The 1385-nt window shown below is 41.4% G+C and overlaps 1 protein-coding gene across 1 annotated transcript in view; it reads right to left on the bottom strand.

Annotated features, from left to right (window-relative positions):
* Window positions 1–42: 42 nt before the first annotated feature.
* The window catches only part of LOC109545479 (facilitated trehalose transporter Tret1), a 48692-nt gene continuing 47349 nt past the window's right edge, over window positions 43–1385 (bottom strand). Inside the window, exons 5-6 of the mRNA XM_019916207.2 lie at window positions 849–1030; window positions 43–789 (exon numbers count right to left, since the gene is read on the bottom strand). Coding sequence (XP_019771766.1) covers window positions 170–789; window positions 849–1030 — 802 coding nt within the window. The 3' untranslated portion in view covers window positions 43–169. The remainder of the gene's footprint in view (window positions 790–848; window positions 1031–1385) is intronic.

The raw sequence follows: 1385 nt of genomic DNA, 5'->3' as shown, positions 1-1385 counted from the left end.
TAAAATTTGGGAGCATTGGCAGTTTAAATAAAACTCGAGTGCTTTAGCATAAAAAAATACAAATATATTTGAGACAGCAGAACATACAAAATGTACAACTCAGCGACAGTTTGGGGCAAAACTCTTGCTCCAGTTCAGCCGCCAAAAACACGCAGATCAAACATCCAACTCAAACTCCATTCTTCTCAGGCTTATTTGAAATGTTGTCGCCTTTCAGCATCAGCTGAATCTGCTCCAGACTTTTCCCTTTAGTTTCGGGGATGCAAAATCCCGAATACAGAGCAACCAAAAAGGCGCTGACCGTGAACAGGTAAAAGGGCACAAACATGCCCAGTTTATGCAGCACTTGGTAGAGCTGGATCGACAATATGCCGCCCATAACGAACATTACATCGGCCACAGTCATTCCGATGGCTTTCATTTTAGCAGGGAAAATTTCTGCGGTTATCACAATGGGAACTAGTCCCAGGCCGTATTTGAAGGCTCCAGCATAGACCAGGACTGAAGCGATTGGGACCCAGGAAACTGCGGAAACATCAAAGCCGATCGCCTGCAAATGGAAGTAGACTGATAGGGCGAGCAAACAGAACCCGCTCAGTAGACTGGAGACGACGAGGATGATTTTCCTGCCGAACTTATCGATGGTACAAGACGCAAAAATTGAGGCCAACAGCATGATAATGGCAAATACTATCGCTGTAATGTTGTTGTCTAAGTAGATGGAACCAGCCGCATTAAGGATGGGGTGTAGATTCATGTACATCACGCTGATACATGAAAGATGTTGACCTGAAGATTGATGAAAAGTGTTACTTAAAATAAAGAATGTGGTTTAAAGCTGTAGTTACCAGCATTCAAAACAGTCATAATTAGGATAGCTTTTCGGTTGCTGGGAACTAGAAGTAGATCCTGGGGACGGCCCTGTTCAGTCTTTTGCCTTTCTATTCCGTTGGAAATGCTGTCTATTTCCAGGTCCAGATCGGCGTCTTTATTTCTCAGTCTTTTCAATGATTCTTTCGCTTCTAAAGGTCTAAAATGCATTAATAAATATAGTTTGGTGCAGGGGCGGATCCAGCTTTAAATTCAGGGGGGGTTATGTAGAAAAATACAGTCTTCTGTTGTCTATGAAATTATAAAAATTATCGTCGTTTTGTGCAAGGGTGGCGCAAGATAATTGCAAAATTTCATGTTTTCCGTCCCGTTTTGCATGTTTCTCGGAAGCAAAATGAGCAAGAACGCTCGTTTTTACACCATTCGAAAGAGAACTAAATGGCCTTTTTAGAAAGTGATCCATCGATAAGGAAATGTTGCAGTTTTCTCAAAAAATTCTTGATATCAAGTTTTAGATTTGCGTGTTTTTTTTTGAGTTGCAAAATCCACTTGAA

This window comes from Dendroctonus ponderosae, unplaced genomic scaffold, assembly GCF_020466585.1.
Source record: "Dendroctonus ponderosae isolate FM_Combo_2020 unplaced genomic scaffold, Dpon_F_20191213v2 Dpon_F_20191213_5, whole genome shotgun sequence".
Classification (NCBI taxonomy): Eukaryota; Metazoa; Arthropoda; class Insecta; order Coleoptera; family Curculionidae; genus Dendroctonus; species Dendroctonus ponderosae.
Note: the sequence above shows the minus strand (reverse complement) of the source record. Positions and strands in the feature narration are given on the sequence as shown.